The following is a 20,748-nucleotide window of genomic DNA, read 5'->3' on the forward strand; positions in this document are numbered from 1 at the left end:
TTAAAGAGGTACTGTGTGTCCCAGCTGAAAAGACTGTATGTCTAGGACAGTGAAGAGGTACTGGGTGTCCCAGAGGAAAGACTGTGTGTCTAGAACAGTGAAGAGGGACTGTGTGTCCAAGATGAAGAGACTGTGTGTCTAGAGCTGTGTGCTACAAGGAGGGACTGGGTGTCCAGGGACTGAGTTAGTACTGAGCCCAAATGCCTGTGTGAGAGGGCTCAGGGGGAAGAAATCTATGGATATTGAACTGTGCAAGAAGAAATGTTTAAAATGGAAGATTGCACTGAGTAGGAAGAAATGAAATGGTTAAGCTGGAAGAACTGTTTAAGCTTGTGAAAGTGTTTTAAGCTAAAAGAAGTGTGCCCCAGAGGTGGGAATAAAGATTTGTAGGAGAACAATCCTGTTGATAAGACCTGACTATGTTTGCCTTTTTTGAGAACCAGGTCACCCCGAGTAGAAAGGGGTAGGATATTAATTTGCATAAAATCTGCATACTGAGAACTAGCTCACCCTGAGTGAAAGAGGGACCTGGGATCCTGAGGTGGGAGCTTCATCATCACACACAAGCCTCATCATTTTCACAATTGGTGTCAGAAGTGGGATCTGCACTGAACATCCACGTGGGAACAGTCGGATTCCAGATCAGACCAGATGAGGGGTCGGCGTGCGATGGAGGTGTCCCTGGAGGTTCCAGAGGCTGTGGTTCCAGAAGCCCGTCGAGGGGGCCAACACTAGCAAAAGCACTTTGCTCACCTACCCCAGGCTGCACCCCATCGGACGGCCAGGAAGGATGGAGGCCTGAGAAGCTGGAGAAAAGTTCAAGCCGGAAAGGAGAAGGCAGGAGCACTCACCTGAGTCAATTACCGCTGAAGAGGATCTATTAAAGCTGGACATTAAGCACCAGGTTTTGGGGACTTGCGGGGGATAAGGGTCTGATAGAACCAGCTGTAAAAAAAGTCCCAAAACCGTCGCCAGGTGACCCCTTTCTCGGAGGGATCATGGTATAGGTGGGCGCCCAGGGAAAGGGCAGGGCCCGAGCCATGTGAGGTGCTAAGAGAAAGATAAGGAACCTGGGGCGGGCTAGATGACCCTCTCTCGGAGGGCTCATGGTAGCGTCGGGTGCCCAAGAGGTGGGAGGGGGCTGCAGGAGAAGAGGGTCAGGTAGGGCCCGCTGCAGTGGAAGCCCCTCAAGGCCTGGTGAATGGGAAGGGCCCGGGGCCATGGGATGTGCTAAGAGGGGGGGGGGCGGGGGGTGAGGAGCCTAGATGGGGGGGGGGGGGGGGGGGGGGGGGGTTGGTGAGACCCAGGGTTAGAACAGGGATGAGTCTAGAAAAGAGTAAGCCCTCTGTGAAGAATTGCTGCTCCTCAGTGGAAAAAGCTTAAAGAGTTGCTGAGGTTGAGCAGCAATTATCTTAAGGGTGGGGGTATGTGAGAAGGAAGAGGCTGTCCTACCCTGGTTAGGCCCCTAGAGGGCGTTGTTCCCCTAAAATGTCCAGGGAGAAGGGCTGGGTGAGTCACTAAAGGGAGCCAGTAGGGGTGTATAGCAGGAGGTCGCTAGGACCGAGGAGAATCCTGGGGATAGAAACAGGTGCAGCAGGTTATGGGCTGGGTCCTGTTTGGCCATTAACCACTTAAGACCCCACCTGAGTTGTGAGAAGAGGAGAGCTGGCAGCTGAAGAAGAGGGATCCCCATGAGAAGTACTGGCTGTGCCCTTTGGACTGGGGGTAGAACTGTGTGTTCCCAAGAAGGAAGCTGGCTGGGGTAAGAAGGCCCTAGAGTATCAAGAATAAGAACTATGGGTTTAAAGAGGTACTGTGTGTCCCAGCTGAAAAGACTGTGTGTCTACAACCGTGAAGAGGTACTGTGTGTCCCAGCTGAAAAGACTGTATGTCTAGGACAGTGAAGAGGTACTGGGTGTCCCAGAGGAAAAGACTGTGTGTCTAGAACAGTGAAGAGGGACTGTGTGTCCAAGATGAAGAGACTGTGTGTCTAGAGCTGTGTGCTACAAGGAGGGACTGGGTGTCCAGGGACTGAGTTAGTACTGAGCCCAAATGCCTGTGTGAGAGGGCTCAGGGGGAGAAATCTATGGATATTGAACTGTGCAAGAAGAAATGTTTAAATGGAAGATTGCACTGAGTAGGAAGAAATGAAATGGTTAAGCTGGAAGAACTGTTTAAGCTTGTGAAAGTGTTTTAAGCTAAAAGAAGTGTGCCCCAGAGGTGGGAATAAAGATTTGTAGGAGAACAATCCTGTTGATAAGACCTGACTATGTTTGCCTTTATGAGAACCAGGTCACCCCGAGTAGAAAGGGGTAGGATATTAATTTGCATAAAATCTGCATACTGAGAACCAGCTCACCCTGAGTGAAAGAGGGACCTGGGATCCTGAGGTGGGAGCTTCATCATCACACACAAGCCTCATCATTTTCACAATATATATATATATATATTCACGTAAGTAAATTTTGTAACATAGTCTTCACCGTACTTTTAGAAACACAGAAACATGACGGCAGATAAGGGCCAAATGGCCCATCCAGTCTTCCCACCCACAATTACCACTAACTCTTCCTCTCCTAAGAGATCCCACATGCCTGTCCCACACTTTCTTAAATTCTGACACAGTCCTTATCTCCACAATTGAGGACACATACCTAGTCTGTATCTTTCTTAAATAAGAGTGGCTGAAAGAAGAGATACGTGTCCTCAATTTTATGTTTCTTAATGGTTTTATAATTTATTTTATGAACAAAAATTTTTATATTTGTGCCCTTCTTTTGCTGGTATTTTGCAATATACCGTATTTTTCGGACTATGACGCACTTTTTTCCTCCCAAATTTGGGAGGAAAATGTTGGTGCGTCTTATAGTCCGAATGTAGGCACCTCCCTCCCTCCGTTACAGGCATCTCCCTCCCTCCATCCGTTACAGGCACTCCCCTTCCTCCCTCTGTTACAGGCACCCCTCTCTCCCGCCGTTGGAATTTTAAAACTCCTCACCTCGTCGGTGTGACTCGCGGTAGCAGCAGCGCTTCAGCGTGCACGTCGCTCTTCATTCAGCCTTCTCTCTCTCAGCTCTCTGGTCCCGCAGAGGGAGAGAGGGGTGCCTATAACGGAGGGAGGGAGCCTGTAACGGAGGGAGGGAGGGAGTGCCTGTAACGGAGGGAGGGAGCCTGTAATGGGGAGGGAGCCTGTAATGGAGGGAAGAAGGTAGTGCCTGTAACGGAGGGAGTGCGTGCCTGGAACAGGGAGGGAGGGGCCTGTAACTATTTTTTGGACTATAAGAAGCACTTTTGTTTCCTCCAAATTTGGGAGGAAAACCTAGGTGCGTCTTATGGTCCGGTGCGTCTTATAGTCCGAAAAATATGGTAATTGCAAAATATTTGTAATTTGTGTTTTTAATTTGTTGGTTTTTGATATATTTATATATTTTATGTATATCTATATGCATTTTTATATTATATTTTTAAATAATAATTAATGTCTAATGTTATTGTACACGTTCACTTTATATATTTTATGTATATATACATACAATTCTATATTATATTTTTTTTAAAATAATTGTCTAATATTATTTTATATATTTATTTCAACATTTTTAAATGTTTATACTATTTTTGAATCAAAAGGGACTCTCAATGTTTATAATTCATGTCTATGTTTTACATGTACATTATTATTCATATTGATGTTCTATATATTTTATAGACACACACACATTTTTTAAATGTATTTCCACATTTTATAATTTGACACGTTTTATAATCTGATATGTTTGCTGTTCATTATAGCCCCTGACGCAGTCCTATTGTCGGGCGAAACACGGCCTGTGTCGGGCATTTGTCTCATGTATGGTATCTTCAATAAAGTCTTTTGGACATTATACTGATCTGCTAGTTTGTTTTCCACGTTGGATTTTGCAGATCGTTTGCCTTGTTGTTTTCTGGGACTCATATAACCTCCGACAGGTGGGTTCTTCAAATAGTCCGGTTAGGATACATACTCAATCCTCCAAATTGCCCACCGGGAGCTCAATCCTTCAGCTCCCAGCACAAGCAGGTACTTGCAGAGGAACTCTCCGCCATTCTAAAGGCCAATGTGGTCGAACCCGTTCCACCAGGAGAAGATGATCTTGGATTCTATTCCAGGTACTTGTGCAAAAGAGAACAGGGGGGATGCGTCCCATCCTAGAACTAAGGGCCTTGAAAAAATTCCTTGTCCGAGAAAAGTTCAGGATGATTTCCCTGGGCACCCTTCTTCCCATGATTCAAGAAAACGATTGGCTATGCTCTCTGGACTTAAAGGATGCCTATACTCGCATCTCGATACTTCCAACTCACAGGAAGTATCTTCGGGTTTCGGTTGGGAACTCAGCACTTTCAGTATTGTGTACTGCCCTTTGGCCTTTCATCTGCGCCCAGGGTCTTCACAAAGTGCTTGGCAGTTGTCGCAGCATTGCTATGCAGACTGGGAGTGCATGTGTTCCCTTATCTCGACGATTGGCTGGTGAACAGCACCTCGGAGGCAGGAGCTCTACAGTCCAGGCAGATCATTATTCGAATGCTGGAACTGCTGGGGTTTGTAATCAATTATCCCAAGTCGCACGGACATCTCGGGGGATCTAGAGGATGTCATCCATCTCTCCACCGACCTTTGCAATGCCCTTCAATGGTGGACCATTCAATCCAATTTGACCTTGGGACGTCCATTCCAAATTCCTCAGCTGCAAAAAGTGCTGACGACTGATACATCCCTCCTGGGGTGGGGAGCCCATGTAGATGGACTCCACACTCAGGGAGTTTGGTCATTTCAGGAAAACACCTTCATATCAGCCTCCTGGAATTACGAGCGATCTGTAACACTCTCAAGGCTTTCAAAGATCGTCTGTCCAATCAAATCATTTCAATTCAGACAACCAGGTTGCGATGTATTACACCAACAAGCAGGGGGGCACCGGATCTCGCCCTATGTGTCAGGAAGCCGTCAGGACGTGGCTTTGGGTGCACCAGCACGGCATGCTTCTCCAAGTCACTTATCTGGCAGGCGTAAACAGTCTGGCCGACAGGCTGAGCCAGGTATTGCAACCTCACGAGTGGTCACTGAACATGGACGTTGTCCGCAAGATCTTCCGAGCGTGTGGCACCCCCTCGGTGGATCTTTTTGCCACTCAGATCAATCACAAGGTCCCTCAGTTCTGTTCCAGACTTCAGGCCCACGACAGACTAGCATCAGATGCCTTTCTCCTGCATTGGGGGACGGGCCTTCTGTATGCGTATCCTCCCATACCTCTAGTAGGGAAAACTGTGCTGAAACTCAAGCAAGACCGCAGAACCATGATTCTGATCGAGTCTTTTTGGCCCCATTAGATCTGGTTCTCTCTTCTTCTGGAGTTGTCCTCCGAAGAACCATGGAGATTGGAGTGTTTTCCGACCCTCAGAACGAGGGGTTGCTTCTACATTCCAACCTCCAGTCTCTGGCTCTCACGGCCTGGATGTTGAGAACTTAGAAGTTGCCTCCTTAGGCCTTTCAGAGGGTGTCTCCCGAGTCTTGCTTGCTTCCAGGAAAGATTCCACGAAAAAGTGATATTCATTTAAATGGAGGAGGTTTGCCGTCTGGTGTGACAGCAAGGCCCGAGATCCTTTTTCTTGTCCTACACGGACCCTGCTTGAATACCTTCTACACTTGCCAGAGTCTGGTCTCAAGACCAACTACGATTAGTGCTTATCATCAACGTGTGGAAGGTCAGCCTATCTCTGGACAGCCTTTAGTAATTCGATTCATGAGAGGTTTGCTTTTGTCAAAGCTCCCTGTCAAACCTCCACCAGTGTCATGGGATCTCAACGTCGTTCTCACCCAGCTGATGAAAGCTCCTTTTGAGCCATTGAATTCCTGCCATCTGAAGTACTTGACCTCGAAGGTCATTTTCTTGGTGGCTGTTACTTCAGTTCGTAGAGTCCCTATGAGGAAAGGCTAAAGCGGCTAGGGCTCTTCAGCTTGGAGAAAAGGCAGCTGAGGGGAGATATGATAGAGGTCTATAAAATAATGAGTGGAGTTGAATGGGTAGATGTGAAGCGTCTGTTCACGCTTTCCAAAAATACTAGGCCTAGGGGGCATGTGATGAAGCTACAATGTAGTAAATTTAAAATGAATCGGAGAAACTTTTTCACTCAACGTGTAATTAAAGTCTGGAATTCGTTGCCAGAGAATGTGGTAAAGGCGGTTAGCATAGCGGAGTTTAAAAAAGGTTTGGAAGGTTTCCTAAAGAAAAAGTCCATAGACCGTTATTAAATGGACTTGGGGAAAATCCACTATTTCTGGGATAAGCAGTATAAAATGTTTTGTACATTTTTGGGATCTTGCCGGGTATTTGTGACCTGGATTGTCCACTGTTGGAAACTGGATGCTGGGCTCGATGGACCTTTGGTCTTTCCCAGTATGGCAATACTTATGTTTCAATGGTTTTTATTGATGACTCCTCAAAACAAAGAAAATTAGACAATCTTCCAGCAATGTACTGTACATTTTCTAATAGCAATATTGATCAATCCCGTACATTACAAAATGTCAAGTTTTTAACGGATATACCCTCAAGTCCCTGCTCCCTGCCACACCCCACTTATATTCAACATTTTATAATGAGGCCATACATGGCAATACTTATGTACTTATATAATTATATCCATAAACTGGAAATTCTGAGAGGCTACCTAAAGAAAAAAAGGATCCCTTACATATGATGGAATACAAATAAAAATTTTTGAAGCCTACTCAGCTTCGGTCCAGGAAACGAGAAGGAGATTTTCTCCACTGTGTTCTAAGCTGGTAGCGCAGGGAGTGAGATGGAAGAAGCATGGCGCACCTTCGAATCCCCAGAACAAGAAACAGCCTTGGCGGAAAAAGAACATTTGGAAATGTCTAGAATCTGATAAGTGGCATATACTAATATGGCATCAGATAAGTAAAATATCGCTGATTGGTGTCAGTGGTCTCTAGAGACAATAACAACATAACAGTATGATAACGTTTCATGAATACTGGGTTAGTTGGACTACTGGGGGGAGTGAGCGGGGCCCCCTTTGCACAAGATGATCTCAGACCTTTCGCCGCAACTGTGGCGCAGGAGAATTAGGGGTACTGCAAGAGGAGAGGGAAGGGGGGAGGCAGCGAGAGAGAAGGAAAGGGGAGGGTGGGAGGATGGGGGGGAGGGAATGGAGAGCAACAGGAGACCGAGGACCCAGGGGAAGGAGATAAAGAGCAACATAACGGCTGTAAAGTTAGCGTGAGTTGAAGAGGATTGGGGGTGTGAAAGTGAAGTTCGATTGAGGCAGGTGAATGTGCAGATCCCTTGGGGTGAGGGCTGGGACCCCGAGGGTTTGGATAGTGGGGATGCTAGCAAGGGAAATTGGACTCAAAATGGGGAACACGTGATGCCCTCGCAGCATAGCATGCGCCTATTAACCTGGAATGTGTGGGGGATGTCACGTCTCCCATAAAGCGCACTAAGATAATGCAGGCGCTACAGCGCCATAAGGCAGACGTGATATGTATGCAGGAAACCAGACTTTCGCAGCAGGAACATCTGAAAATGAAAAATCAATGGGTGGGAGAAGTCTATAGTTCCCCAGCGGCTGGTCGTAAGGGTGAAGTGGCGATTCTCATAAGACACTCACTACGATGTAAATCTAAACTCCTATTCCATGACAAAGAGGGAAGATATTTAGCAATACAACTGCAGGCGAGAGGGAGGGAATTTGTAGTTCTTACAATATATGGCCCACAGGAGGGCGATAGGAGATTCTACTCCACTCTGTTTAGTAAGTGTCAGGCTCTCCCTCGTCTCCCATTAATCGTAACAAGAGACATGAATCAGGTGATAGATCCCCTTATGGACCGCTCTGCTCCTGCAGAGAGGGCAGGGGCTACAGGGCCAACACCTTAAAAACTTTTTGTGAATCCTTGCGGCTGATAGATGCATGGAGAGCTCTTCATTCACTAGAAAGAGACTACACACACACCTAGAGGGCACACCACACGCTGTCTAGAATAGACTACATCCTGGTCCAAGAAGGATTTTTCTCGAGAATAGAGCAAGCTCAACTGGGAGTCGAAAAGATCTCAGACCATGTGCCAGTTTGGATTGGGATCGAACCTGACCCTTATTTTCATGCGCAGGGAGGTTGGAGTTTTCCGTCCTACCTCTTCCGTGACGAGGATTTAAAAAAATTTGGGGGTCAAAAATGGGAAGCATTCCTGTTAACCAACAGCATGCAGATACCCCACTATTATTTTGGCCAACAGGGAAGGCGGTGCTAAGAGGAGACATAGAGGGGCATAATCAAACGGCGCTGGCCATCTTTGGGGCCGGCACCACAAGGGGGAGGAGCCAACCGTATTTTCAAAATACGGTTGGGCCGGCTAAATCGATCGCCGGGTGTAGAGAAGATGGCTGGCTTCGTTTTTCAGCCATAATGGAAACCGGGCCTGGCCATCTCAAACCCGGCGAAATGCAAGGCATTTGGTCGTGGGAGGAGCCAGCATTTGTAGTGCACTGGCCCCCCTCACATGCCAGGACACCAACCGGCACCCTAGGGGGCATTTCTAAAAATTAAAAAATAAAAATAGCTCCCAGGTACATAGCTCCCATACCTTGTGTGCTGAGCCCCCCAAATCCCCCCCAAAACCCACTACCCACAACTGTACACCACTACCATAGCCCTTAGGGATGAAGAGGGGCACCTAGATGTGGGTACTGTGGGTTTTGAGGGGGGGCTTGGAGGGCTCCCAGTTACCACCACAAGTGTAACAGGTGGGGGGGGGGGGGGGGGGGGATGGGCCTGGGTCCACCTGCCTGAAGTGCACAGCACCCACTAAAAACTGCTCCAGGCACTTGCATACTGCTGTCAGGGAGCTGGGTATGACATTTCAGGCTGGCATAGAGGCTGGCAAAAAAGATTTTTTTTTTTGGGTGGGAGGGGGTTGGTGACCACTGGGGGAGTAAGGAGAGGTGATCCCCGATTCCCTCTGGTGGTCATTTGGTCAGTTGGGGCTCCTTTGTGAAGCTTGGTCGTGAAAAAAAAGGGAGCAAGTTAAGCCGATGAAATGTTCGTCAAGCCTGGCTTTTCTTTTTCATGCGAAGTCGGCCATCTCATGAGCGCGCCCCTGTCCCGCCCCCATCCTGCCTTCACTACCCTACCGACATGCCCCCTTGAAGTTTTGCCAGCTCCGCAACGGAAAGCAGTTGAACCCAGCCAAAATTGGTTTTCAATTATACCGATTTAGCCGGTTTCAGGAGATCGCCGGCCATCTCCCGATTTGTGTTGGAAGATGGCCGGGGTTCTCTTTCGAAAATGAGCTGGATAGTCGCATATATCAGCACAAGGAACAAAAGACTCTCCCAGGGAATTGTGGAATTAGAAAAGAAGCTACAGGGAATCAGACGGAAATATACTAGAACACACCAACTGGAATTATATGAGAATATGTTGGCAACCAGGGAAGCATTAAATAGCATGATACATGAGCGAACAACAAAGAGGCTCTTATATACAAAACACACTTATTTTATGCAAAGGAATAGGTCAGGGAGGTTGTTGGCAAATCTAATAAGGAATAAAGGTACCACTAAATACATATCAAGTGTAAGACGGCCAGATGGGAGGGTGACTAATAACCCTCAAGACATAGCAGATATATTTCAAAAGCATTTTGAAGATTTCTATAAGCAAGAATCGCAGGCCTCAACCTTCAAGGCAGAGATCCAAAACTACTTACAGAGATCAGGGATGCCCACCCTCCAGGAAGAGGAAATAGCCCGGCTAAACTTGCCATTGACAGCAAAAGAACTACAAGGAGCCATACGTAAATTAAAACTGTACTCAGCTCCTGGCCCAGACAGCTACTCTGGCGAGTTTTATAAAATACTGCAGCCACAACTGATAGGGCCACTATTGGATTATTTTGAAGCTGTGATAGATAAGGGGTCCTTTCCAAGGCACATGAACATGGCACTGATAACCTTGATTCCAAAGCCGGGACAAGATCCCACTCAGCCAGCAGCAAACAGGTCTATCTCTCTGATAAATGTAGATGTGAAGCTGTTATCGAAAGTATTAGCTGCTAGGTCAGCAAAGACCCTACCAACAGCTGTAGCAGAGGAACAAGTAGGATTTGTGAAAGGGCGACATTCAGTGCTCAACGTGCGGAAGATACTATTAGCCATGTCGCATAGTGTCCATAAAGGAACACCTATGATTGTAACCAGCCTGGATGCAGAGACAGCATTTGATCAGTTGAAATGGCCTTTTTTATTCTGCATGTTGCGCCTTGTGGGAATTGGGGGCTGGTTTATGGAAGCAGTGGAGAGCCTATATACAGAAATGAGAGCATCAGTACTGGTCAACGGGGTAGGCTCTCCACACTTTCTAATAGAAAAGGAGACCAGGCTGGGGTGCCCATTGTCCCCGCTCCTCTTCATACTCACCTTAGAACCTCTGTTGTGTATGCTGCGTGGATCAAGCGAGGTGGCTGGTGTGACTGTTGGGAGGACAACCTTAAAAGTATTAGCATACAGATGACCTGTTATTAACCCTAACAACACCGCAGTCATCATTGGGGTCTCTAATAGAAGCACTCCAGTCACTGAACATGAGGAAATCACAGGTGCTTCCGGTAGAAGAGGGGGGAAAGAGCAACTGTGGCCAGGGATTCCAGGTGTCTTGGACTGGGGGTCCCATTAAATACTTGGGTGTATGGATTCCTAAGAATCTAAAACTGTTGTATGCATGTAATGTGACCCTGCTCCTGCAGGACACGATTGGAATGTTGCAGCTCTGGACGGTGTACCCCCTATCATTGCTCGGCAGAATAAATCTATTTAATATGATGCTCGCTCCAAGATGGATATATCTTTTCCAGATGCTCCCCTTGTTTTTGAGAGCCAGAGATGAGAGAGCACTCACCAGAGCAATGCATTTTTGTGGAGGGGGCGGCGGCCCAGGGTGTCAATTGCTGTCCCTCAGAAGCCGAGAGCACATGGAGGCCTGGGCTTGCTGAATGTACGATATCTGACGGTCACTTGCGCTATGAGACATATTAATGACTGGTACAGAAGAACAACCGACTTTTGGCTACAACACTAGACCTTGCAAGTCTGGGACCCAATCGTTTCAGCTGGCAGATTCATGCCATATCAAAACGTAGCCCTGGGGGGCTGGGAACCTCCCAGTTTCTCAAAACGGCGAGGGCAGCCTGGAGGTGGCTTTGTAAACGTCTAAAAATTCTCAGCATCAAGCACAGCTTATCTGGCCCTGCACCACAACCCAGACTTTCTGCCGGGCACTGACTCGGCAGTGTTCGCACGCTGGCATACTAAAGGACTGAGCTACTGGTATCACATGCTAATGGAAGATGAACAGCTACATAAGTTTATAAACAAGAGAAAAATATGGTTTGCCACAGACGGACATCTTTGCATATATGCAACTGCATCATTATGTGCAGAGTTTAGGCTGGGTAAACCTCAGTGAGGATGTACAAGAGACTCTTCAAGAGGCACTAACTCTGGAAGCTCAAGCGCAAGTACCCCTGAAATTTCACCACAAGTGAAAGAGAGACCACGGAGGACCTTAACTATGACCTCTATGCATCCAGTTGGTCGGAAGATCTGGCGGTGCTAGTGTCCAGGACGCAGCTAAAGCTTGCTTACTGGATACTCAGTCATGGGCGCAAGATGTACAACTCCGGGAACTACAATTCAAATTCATATTACGTTTATACAGAGCACCTATATGGGCTTACAAGGCAGCACTCAGGACCTCAGATAACTGTGCCAAATGTGGAAGACCCAGGGTGACGCTGGGACACATGTTTTGGCATTGCCCCAAAGTCGCTGATTTTTGGCTCCAGGTGTTTACTCAGGTGTCGACTATGTGGTCATGCAGGATCACCCCAACACCGTTATTGTTGCTGGACAGATTCCAAATAGCAAAGCCATGAGACCCAGGCCTGACTGGATTCTTGAAACAAACTGTCTTGATGGGGAAGAAGGCAATTCTCCTCAGCTGGCTAGATTCGACAGTGGTGCCTCCATTGCTTTGGCGAGCACAGATGATAACATTGCTGACAATGGAATGATTAGGTATAAAAAACATAACTTCAGAAAAAAAATCCAATTCCAGCGGGTTTGGGAGCAGTTCTGGGCCACCCTGACAGCGGTGGCGCAGAGCCGTATCCTGAACCAGTAAGCCCAGGTCCTCCAGGCCTTACTGCTTGTAAGTAACTTGGAAGAAGGGGGGAGGGAGGTAGTAAGGAAGGGATGATTAGGAGTCAGAAAGGATGTTAGCAGAGGGATCTATGGAAACTATTTGATAATAAATGTTTAAACGTTGCTTGCATTGTATTTGCAATTTTGCTGTCATCCATAAAAAAGATTTCAACCTAAAACATGAGTCAGCATGGGAAGTCTTGCCTTACATCAAGTTGCTTCATTTCTTTGAAAGCGTAAACAAATATGTGGATAATGGTGAGCCGGTTGATGTACTTTATCTAGATTTTCAGAAAGTGTCTGAAGAAGTCCCTCATGAAAGATTTCTAAGAAAATTAAAACATGGGATAGGAGACAATGTTCTGTTGTGGATTAGGAATTGGTTGATGGATAGAAAACAGAAGGTAGTGTTAAATGGTCAATTCTCTCAGTAGAGGAGGGTAAACAGTGGAGTGCCCAAGAGATCTGTACTGGAACCAGTGCTATTTAACATTTTGTGGGATATAAATGCAGCAAATAAATAAACAAGTAAATTTATATAAATTTGCAGATGACACAAAAATATTCAACGTTGTTAAAATGCATGCAGTTTGCAAAAAATTACAGCAAGACCTTAGGAGGTTGGAAGACTAGGCATCCAAATGGCAGATGAGATGTAATGTGGACACAAGCAAAGTGATGCACATTGGGAAGAATAATCCAAATCATAGTTACTTGATGCTAGGTTCCACCCTAGGAATCAACATCGAAGAAAAATATCTAGATGTCATCATGGATAATATGATGAATCCAATGTGCAGCAGCAGCAGCAGCAGTCAAAATTAAAAATTAAAAAAAAAAAAAAAAGAAAACCCAGAAAGCTAGGAATTATTAGGAAAGTACAAAAACTAGGGAACTCTCAAGTTACATGGTACTACTTTTAAAACCAACAAGAAATATTTGTTCACTCAACAAATAGTTAAGCTCTGGAACTCATTGCCAGAGAATGTGGTATCAGCAGTTAGTGTGTCTGGATTAAAAAAAAAAAAAAAGGTTTGAACAAGTTCCTGGAGGAAAAGACCATAGTCTGCTATTGAGACAGACACAGGGAAAGTCAATGCTTGTCCCTGAGATTAATAGCAGGTACTTGTGACCCAAATTGGCCACTGCTGGAAACAGGATACTGGGCTAGATGGACCATTGGTCTATTTTTATGTTGTTATAAGGGAAATGCCCAGCAGTGTCAAAATTTCTCTTTGTTACATATATCAATACCTGGTTTCACAGGAATTTTTTTTAATGTATTAATATTTTAATTTATGATTATTTGAATAATACAAGTATAACACACTTGTCAAGAAAAGGAAAACTTAAAACAGAAAAGAAACTTTTTACATGATCAATCATCCTAGGTTGTATTTTCCACTAGCCCCCACAATTACAATGGGGTGATACAAGCACAAATCACAAGTCAAAAAATTTCACGTGGTGTCATTGTTTTGGCTTCCTGGACCTTGGGATGATTTTCCACAGGCTACTGAGTAGAGATGTGTCCATCTATCAAAGAAGGGAAGAAGTGTCTTCAGCAGCAGACCAGCTAACCTACTTAAGAGGGCTTTAAACTAGAATCATTAGGGATGATCAAAGCCCTAAGATAAGTATAAACACTCACGTAACAAACATTTAAATATCTTTAGGCAACATCTGAAAAATAGTGCATACTAATGCCCACAGTAGGTGAAATAAGGTTCTGGATCTAGAGGCTGTGATGGAAGAGGCTGATTTATATTTAGTGGTGTCACAGAGATGAAGTTCACAGAGAACCATAACTGGAATATATTCATATCGGGCTACAATCTATTCAGTAAAGAGAGGCTAAGAAGAAAGGGAGTTGGAATGGCATATGTCAATGGTAATAAAGTGGCAAAATGGCAGGACTTGAAGGGTAAGGAAAAGGCACTGTGGGTCAAATCTGGAAACAGGGAATAGAAAATATATTTACATTGGTTTGATATACAAGCCTCTTTCACATGTAATATAGTCCAACCCTCCCCCCCCCCCCCCCCCCCCCACCACCACCTTTGTCGTCCAAATCATCTCAAATGCTTACTGACATGGTTGGTTTACATTTACAATTGCATGCACTCAAATACCTTTCAGATAAAGGTACAAGGTATGCAAAACTTGTGTTAGCAACTCATCTCTTACATTATCATCTGTGGCTGACTCATCACACAGGAATGAGATCTTGAAGTTGGTGCAGACAAGCCTTCCATAGACACCACGTAGTGAGCCTTCATCCTGCATGCACTTTAATACCATGCTCGCCTCACATAGCACAAGTTCACCTGAAAGAATTCAAGCAAAAACTGTGTCACAACTTGGTACCAAATGCAACAGAAAACCACAAGCCACAATAAAATACATTATACTATGCACAAAACAAACAATCATTCCTAAGGCATGGTGGTTTAGAGAAGCAAGGGGAAATCCTGGAACTTAACAAAAAAAATTTTGCTATCATTATACTTAAAAGTATATATGCTGTCTTCAGAATCCAGACTGAATCAGGGCAGTTGTAAAATGCAAAACATAGTAACATATAGTATCACAGCAACATAGTAAACGACGGCAGATAAAAACCCATATCGTCCATCCAGTCCGCCCAACAAGATAAAGCGAACGATACATACCTGTAGCAGGTATTCTCCGAGGACAGCAGGCTGATTGTTCTCACTGATGGGTTGACGTCCTACGGCAGCCCCAGGTCCGGAATTCTTCCTAGCAACAATGTTTTCTAGAGCCCTCGTGCGCACACCGCGCATGCGCGGTCGTCTTTCCGCCCGTAGCGCGAACGTGCCCCTCAGTCAACTGACAAAGCAAGACAAGGGAAAAGACAACTCCAAAGGGGAGGCGGGCGGGTTGGTGAGAACAATCAGCCTGCTGTGCTCAGAGAATACCTGCTACAGGTATGTATCTTTCGCTTTCTCCGAGGACAAGCAGGCTGCTTGTTCTCACTGATGGGTTATCCCTAGCCCCCAGGCTCACTCAAAACAACAAACAGGGTCAATTGGGCCTCGCAACAGCGAGGACATAACATAGATTGACCTGAAAAACAACAACTAACTGAGAGTGCAGCCTGGAACAGAACAAAAATGGGCCTAGGAGGGTGGAGTTGGATTCTAAACCCCAAACAGATTCTGCAGCACCGACTGCCCGAACTGACCATTGCGTCGGGTATCCTGCTGAAGGCAGTAATGAGATGTGAATGTGTGGACAGATGACTACGTTGCAGCCTTGCAAATCTCTTCTATAGTGGCTGACTTCAAGTGGGCCACTGACGCTGCCATGGCTCTAACACTATGAGCAGTGACATGACCCTCAAGAGTCAGCCCAGCGTGGGCATAAGTGAAGGAAATGTAATCTGCTAGCCAATTTGAAATGGTGCGCTTCCCGACAGCCACTCCCCTTCTGTTGGGATCAAAAGAAACAAACATTTGGGCGGACTGTCTGAATGGGCGATCAGGCGACCCTCAGGGGGAGGAATGCTGGCTTCGGCCTAACCCTGGTAAGCCTTTCCTCAGCTGAGAGGTACCCACCTCTACCACCGGCTGCCTTTCAGGTGCTGTGGAGGACTTGCAGCTCATCTGCATATCCTTACAGCCTTCTCCGGGGTGACACCCAGGTCCACCCCGATCCACTCAGGGCCTCCGCTCTAGGTGCCCAGCGCTCCCACCAGGTGCTGTGGAGGACTTGCAGCCCTTCTGCATTTCCTCACAGCTGTATCCGGGGTGACTCCAGTTCCACCCCGACCTTCCCAGGGCCTTCTCTCCAAGTGCCCAGAGTTCCCAGGTGCTTTTTGGCTAGGATCAGGCGACCCTCAGGGGGAGGAATGCTGGCTTCGGCCTAACCCCTGGTAAGCCTTTCCTCAGCTGAGAGGTACCCACCTCTACCACCGGCTGCCTTTCAGGTGCTGTGGAGGACTTGCAGCTCATCTGCATATCCTTACAGCCTTCTCCGGGGTGACACCCAGGTCCACCCCGATCCACTCAGGGCCTCCGCTCTAGGTGCCCAGCGCTCCCACCAGGTGCTGTGGAGGACTTGCAGCCCTTCTGCATTTCCTCACAGCTGTATCCGGGGTGACTCCAGTTCCACCCCGACCTTCCCAGGGCCTTCTCTCCAAGTGCCCAGAGTTCCCAGGTGCTTTTTGGCTAGGATCAGGCGACCCTCAGGGGGAGGAATGCTGGCTTCGGCCTAACCCCTGGTAAGCCTTTCCTCAGCTGAGAGGTACCCACCTCTACCACCGGCTGCCTTTCAGGTGCTGTGGAGGACTTGCAGCTCATCTGCATATCCTTACAGCCTTCTCCGGGGTGACACCCAGGTCCACCCCGATCCACTCAGGGCCTCCGCTCTAGGTGCCGCGCGCCTAACGGCGCGCGGGGCATTTTTCTCTTTGTATCTAATCTTTTTCCAGTTGCTAAAGTACCTTAATCGTTTATGGCCCTATTCACATTCTCTTCCTAGCTCTGTCCCTTCCTAATCTTTTCCCTCACCCCCTACCTCTCTCCGCTACAGGAACTCACTTCCCATCCATTGACTTCATCACCTCACCTTCTCTCCTACCCTCTTCCTCCTTTTTGGCTTTTAATCTCCGTCTCTTTCTTCCCTCCATTTTGCCTTCCCCATTCCACCTAAATACCTCTCGCCTTCGACGCCTTCGTGGCCACACCTCTCCTACTCTCCTCCGCTCTCTTTACTCCTTCTCTTACTCTCAGCTGGTGACATCAATCCCAATCCTGGCCCTCCTCACCAACTATTATCCAAACTCTACAGATCTCACCGTGACCTCTCTAACCTCATCTCTATTCCTCTACTCCCCTCCTCTTCTCTGCCCTTCTCTTGCGCCCTATGGAATGCCCGCTCTATCTGTAACAAACTCCCCTATATCCAGGACCTCTTTATCTCGCGTCACCTCCATCTGCTCGCCATAACAGAAACCTGGCTCTGCCCTGATGACTCTGCTTCAGTCGCAGCCCTGTGCCATGGCGGTTATCTATTTTCACATACTCCTCGCCCTGCTGGCCGTGGGGGCGGTGTTGGACTACTTCTCTCTCCCTCCTCCAGGTTTCAACCCCTTCTTCCACCTCAATCTCACTGTTTTTCCTCCTTTGAAGTCCACTCTATCCGCCTTTTCTCTCCTCTGCCTCTTCGAATAGCGGTCATTTATCGTCCCCCTGATAAGTCCCTTTCATCCTTTCTCAGTGACTTTGATGCCTGGCTTGCCTTCTTCCATGATCCTTCCTCCCCCTCTCTCATCCTTGGTGACTTTAATATTCCTGCTAATGATCCTTCCAACTCTTATATCTCCAAGTTACTCGCTTTAACGTCGTCCTTTAATCTCCAACTATGCTCCACCTCCCCCACTCATCAAAATGGTCACTGTCTAGATCTCATCTTCTCCTCCAACTGTTCACCCTCTAGTTTCCTTGCCTCCGATCTTCCCCTCTCTGATCACCATCTTATAACTTTCACACTTAAATCTCCTCCCTCCCAGTCCCGTCCTATCCTATCTAATTTATCTAGGAATCTTCACGACATTGACCCTTCATCTCTATCCTCCCATGTTTCAAACCTCCTCTCTACTGTGGCACCATCCACGTCTGTCAACGAGGCTGTTTCTTCTTACAACAATACTCTATCCTCTGCCTTAGACACTCTTGCACCTTTGATGACCCGCCCTGTAAGGCGTACAAAACCCCAACCTTGGCTGACTTCTAATATCCGCTACCTACGTTCCTGTACCCGCTCCGCCGAACGCCTCTGGCGGAAATCTCGGGCCCTTGCTGATTTCTTACACTTTAAGTTCATGCTGACCTCCTTCCAATCTGCTCTTTTACGTGCCAAACAGGATTATTATATCCAACTGACCAACTCTCTTGGCTCTAATCCTCGACTTCTCTTCACCACATTGAACTCTCTCCTCAAGGTGCCCCCTCCCCCAACTCCCCCTTCACTATCTCCTCAGACCCTTGCTGAATTCTTTCACAACAAGGTTCAAAAGATAAACCTTGCTTTCTCTACCTCACCAGCTCTCCCTCCACTAGTCCGTTCCCCTCTCTCTCCTTCCCCTCATTCCCTTTCCTCCTTTCCTGAAGTTACTATTGAGGAAACTACACTTCTCCTTTCTTCCTCAAAATGTACCACCTGTTCCTCTGATCCCATTCCCACCCACCTTCTTAATGCCATCTCTCCTACTCTTATTCCTTTTATCTGTCACATTCTCAACCTCTCACTTTCCACTGCGACTGTCCCTGCTGCCTTTAAACATGCTGTGGTCACACCTCACCTCTCCTTAAGAAGCCTTCACTTGACCCTACTTGTCCCTCTAATTACCGACCCATCTCCCTCCTTCCTTTTCTCTCCAAATTACTTGAACGTGCTGTTCACCGCCGCTGCCTTGATTTTCTCTCCTCACATGCTATTCTTGACCCATTACAATCTGGTTTTCGCCCTCTCCACTCAACCGAAACTGCGCTTACTAAAGTCTCCAATGACCTATTACTGGCTAAATCCAGAGGTCAATATTCCATCCTCATTCTTCTTGATCTTTCCGCTGCTTTTGACACTGTCGATCACAGCATACTTCTCGATACCCTGTCCTCACTTGGATTCCAGGGCTCTGTCCTTTCCTGGTTCTCTTCCTACCTCTCCCTCCGCACCTTTAGTGTTCACTCTGGTGGATCCTCTTCTACTTCTATCCCTCTGCCTGTCGGCGTACCCCAGGGTTCTGTTCTTGGTCCCCTCCTCTTTTCTATCTACACTTCTTCCCTTGGTTCATTAATCTCATCCCATGGCTTTTCCTACCACCTCTATGCTGATGACTCCCAAATCTACCTTTCTACCCCTGATATCTCACCTTGCATCCAAACCAAAGTTTCAGCGTGCTTGTCTGACATTGCTGCCTGGATGTCTCAACGCCACCTGAAATTAAATATGACCAAAACCGAGCTTCTCATTTTCCCCCCCAAACCCACCTCCCCGCTCCCCCCGTTTTCTATTTCTGTTGATGGCTCTCTCATTCTCCCTGTCTCCTCAGCTCGAAACCTTGGGGTCATCTTTGACTCTTCTCTCTCCTTCTCTGCTCATATCCAGCAGACCGCCAAGACCTGTCGTTTCTTTCTTTACAACATCCGTAAAATCCGCCCCTTTCTTTCCGAGCACTCTACCAAAACCCTCATCCACACCCTTGTCACCTCTCGTTTAGACTACTGCAATCTGCTTCTTGCTGGCCTCCCACTTAGTCACCTCTCCCCTCTCCAGTCAGTTCAAAACTCTGCTGCCCGTCTCATCTTCCGCCAGGGTCGCTTTACTCATACTACCCCTCTCCTCAAGACCCTTCACTGGCTCCCTATCCGTCTTCGCATCCTGTTCAAACTTCTTCTACTAACCTATAATGTACTCACTCTGCTGCTCCCCAGTATCTCTCCACACTCGTCCTTCCCTACACCCCTTCCCGTGCACTCCGCTCCATGGATAAATCCTTCTTATCTGTTCCCTTCTCCACTACTGCCAACTCCAGACTTCGCGCCTTCTGTCTCGCTGCACCCTACGCCTGGAATAAACTTCCTGAGCCCCTACGTCTTGCCCCATCCTTGGCCACCTTTAAATCTAGACTGAAAACCCACCTCTTTAACATTGCTTTTGACTTGTAACCACTCGCCTCCACCTACCCTCCTCTCTTCCTTCCCGTTCACATTAATTGATTTGATTTGCTTACTTATTTTATTTTTTGTCTATTAGATTGTAAGCTCTTTGAGCAGGGACTGTCTTTCTTCTATGTTTGTACAGCGCTGCGTATGCCTTGTAGCGCTATAGAAATGCTAAATAGTAGTAGTAGTAGTTGCTCGCTTGCAGTCCAATGTGTGCAACTGATGTTCAGCAGGGCAGGTATGAGGACGGGGGAAGAATGTTGGCAAGACAACTGACTGGTTCAGATGGAACTCTGACACCACCTTGGGCAAGAACTTAGGGTGAGTGCAGAGGACTACTCTGTTATGATGAAATTTAGTATATGGAGCATGGGCTACCAAGGCTTGGAGCTCACTGACTCAACGAGCTGAAGTAACAGCCACCAAGAAAATGACCTTCCAGGTCAAGTACTTCAGATGGCAGGAATTCAGTGGCTCAAAAGGAGATTTCATCAGCTGGGTGAGAATGACATTGAGATCCCATGACACTAGTGGAGGTTTGACAGTGGGCTTTGACAAAAGCAAACCTCTCATGAAGCGAACTAAAGGCTGTCCAGAGATAGGCTTACCTTCTACATAGTAATGGTAAGCACTAATTGCACTAAGATGAACTCTTACGGAGTTGATCTTAAGACCAGACTCAGACAAGTGCAGAAGGTATTCAAGCAGGGTCTGTGTAGGACAAGAGCGAGGGTCTAGGGCCTTGCTGTCACACCAGATGGCAAACCTCCTCCATTTAAAAGAGTAATTCTAGAGAT

At 47.0% G+C, this 20,748-nt stretch overlaps 1 protein-coding gene across 3 annotated transcripts in view; it reads right to left on the reverse strand.

The window, feature by feature from the left end:
* The window catches only part of MTMR12 (myotubularin related protein 12), a 312,654-nt gene that overhangs the window by 209,345 nt on the left and 82,561 nt on the right, over positions 1-20,748 (reverse strand). For all 3 annotated transcript variants that reach the window (XM_030193003.1, XM_030193002.1, XM_030193004.1), the window contains one exon: positions 14,451-14,590. In XM_030193003.1, the coding sequence (XP_030048863.1) occupies positions 14,451-14,590 (140 nt within the window). The remainder of the gene's footprint in view (positions 1-14,450; positions 14,591-20,748) is intronic.

The sequence above is a fragment of the Microcaecilia unicolor genome, chromosome 2 (genome assembly GCF_901765095.1).
Source record: "Microcaecilia unicolor chromosome 2, aMicUni1.1, whole genome shotgun sequence".
Taxonomy (NCBI): domain Eukaryota; kingdom Metazoa; phylum Chordata; class Amphibia; order Gymnophiona; family Siphonopidae; genus Microcaecilia; species Microcaecilia unicolor.